Source organism: Montipora foliosa, chromosome 7 (genome assembly GCF_036669935.1).
Source record: "Montipora foliosa isolate CH-2021 chromosome 7, ASM3666993v2, whole genome shotgun sequence".
Taxonomy (NCBI): Eukaryota; Metazoa; Cnidaria; class Anthozoa; order Scleractinia; family Acroporidae; genus Montipora; species Montipora foliosa.
In genome coordinates this window covers 6,202,733-6,205,232 of record NC_090875.1, presented here as the reverse complement: position 1 = coordinate 6,205,232, position 2,500 = coordinate 6,202,733, and the positions used below count along the sequence as shown (strand labels likewise).

General features: G+C 37.0%; 1 protein-coding gene across 1 annotated transcript in view; it reads left to right on the top strand.

Moving 5' to 3' along the window:
* Window positions 1-473, top strand: part of LOC138009777 (uncharacterized) — a 636-nt gene extending 163 nt beyond the window's left edge. Inside the window, exon 1 of the mRNA XM_068856791.1 lies at window positions 1-473. This exon is cut by the window's left edge and continues 163 nt beyond it. Coding sequence (XP_068712892.1) covers window positions 1-473 — 473 coding nt within the window.
* The last annotated feature ends 2,027 nt before the right edge of the window (window positions 474-2,500 follow it).

The following is a 2,500-nucleotide window of genomic DNA, read 5'->3' as shown; positions in this document are numbered from 1 at the left end:
CTCCGATTAGAAAAATTGGACGACCCAGAAAACTGACTCCCACAAATCAATTTTTTCTGTTCCTTTGCAGAGTGAGCATTGGACTTTTTGAACGTGACCTTGCTTATAGATTTAACATCTCTATTGGAACTGTTAGTAACATCGTTATTTCGTGGGCCAATTTCCTATATTTAAGACTTGGATCGTTAAGCATTTGGCCTAGCAAAGAGGTGATTTTGGAGAAAATGCCTGAGTCATTCAAGTCCAAATACAAAGAAACCAGGGTTATCATTGATTGCACCGAGATAAAAGTTGAAATGCCTTCCTCACTTGTGTTGAAATTTCAGACATACTCAAACTATGAGAGTGCAAATACATTAAAGGGACTTGTGGGAATCTCACCAAGTGGCAGCATAACATTCCTGTCTCAACTGTATACTGGTTCTATATCAGACTACACCTTAACATGCCATTTCAAGCTGGTGACAGTCTAATGGCTGACAGAGGATTTGACATCCAAGATTTGCTTGATCCAATTGGTGTAAAGTTAAATATACCTTCATTTTTGCACATGCAAGACCAAATGCCTGCTAATGATGTTCTGCAGACACAACAAATAGCAGCTGAAAGAATTCACGTGGAGAGTACCATAAACAAAATTAAAAATTTTCATATATTTGATCATTTCATTCCAATATCCCTGGCCGGTTCTATCAATCAGATATGGACAGTGTGTGGATTATTAACTCTGTTCCAAAACCCTATTATTTCTTGAATTGTCATAGCTCACATCTCTTTTACATCATGCTTAGCTTGTTAGCTTTCTATAGGTAATTACACTGAATGCCTATGACTGTTGCTATGACCTTAAAGATTAGCAACAGAGAGGAAGCAATGTGTTTAATTTGCCTTCATGGTAGCACCAAATATTGAAATCATATTTTATTCTTATCTTGAAGTTCCACACTAGATCACAAAATCTGTCTACCCTCATAAATGAGCTGATAACATTTCTTCATTTGTAACATTTATTGTAATTAACAGTGAAAATAATGTACATTGAAAGTAAGATTTAGTGTAACAAAAAACAGTAGTTAGGGTACTAGGCTGCTACTCCCAAATAAGCCTCTATGTTGTGTTACATGTTGTTGGTAGAACTTTGTCAATTTGTCAATCATAGACTTCCAAAAAAACTCATCAAACTTTATGCGCTGTATAATAGCGGAGCTCAGCACGCGCCGAGCACCATAGTTAAGAAAATATGGTAACCCATCAATGTGAGAAAATTTGGTTTTATAGCCATGACGTCATCAACGTCCGTACGTACGTCAATCCGCCCCTTCATGTATGCCAATGTGACCAGTACACGTAACCATATCACGGGCTAATTAAAGTTTTGAGCTGATCCAGGAGGCAATACTACATTTGACACTAACTACAATCATGGACAAAAATGTTGGGAAGGTAACTTCATTTTACAGATACCCCCCTCCCCCTTTTCAATGTTGGATTTTCCAGGGGAAAAAAATGGTGACTTTTCTTACCTGAAGAACTCCAACATTGAATATGGGGGAGGGGGGCCACAAGAGCATGGTATTTCCCAAATACTTCAGTCAATACTTAGAAAAATCGAATTAGGTGTGAAGTGACCTGATGCCCACAACCTTCCCAACAACTTTTGACCACGATTGTCTGAAAAAGGTCGAAGCGCAATACATGCGATTTTATACACGTGGTTTCATTCTTTTAACAGAAACTCGAAGAAGTGGCAAAATATTGGCATTTCAATACGTTTTGTTCAAGTTTTTGCTGAAATCAAGCTCAAATAACGTCTTCATATTTTCTTTTTGATAATCTCGCAAATAGTAACGTGGGATGTTTACGAAATGAATAAGAATAATTCCCGGTGAGCTGTACCATATATCTATTTGCTGTTGTTAGATATGCAATATTTGCTATAAATACGAGATTGATTTTGCTAGGATAGGTCGTAAGTGGCTCTTCATATATTATTGAACCCTGTGTGTAGCCTCGAGGATCAGGTTACAGTCATACAGTCAATGCTACACAGTTCTCCTCAACAGTACTCCATACATTCCGAGGAAAATGTCGCTATTTTGTTTGTCTTTGGGTTCAACTAAGCGCTTAGTAATGACCATTGTAATCCAAACTTTGTTTTTCATAGGATTGCAGACTGTAAAGTTTGGCTTTAAACACTATTTCCACAGTACTCCATCGAACGAATATAATTGACAACTTATTACTCAATTAATCTTTTAAGTTCCCGCAATAGAAGGGAGTACTGTTCAAAATGAAGGAATTTCTTTATTCCAAGGGACAAATTCACAATCAGTTACTTTGCAGTATTAAATTCTATCCATAACCATTCAAGTTGTATCAAAACGTACCGAAACGTACTTGTGGAGTACTGTGTGAAACGTAACACCGTTTTGTAGTCATTTATTAACGTACGGCAAGAAGATGAATTAACAAGATGTAACTTTTTACGCGGCATGACACA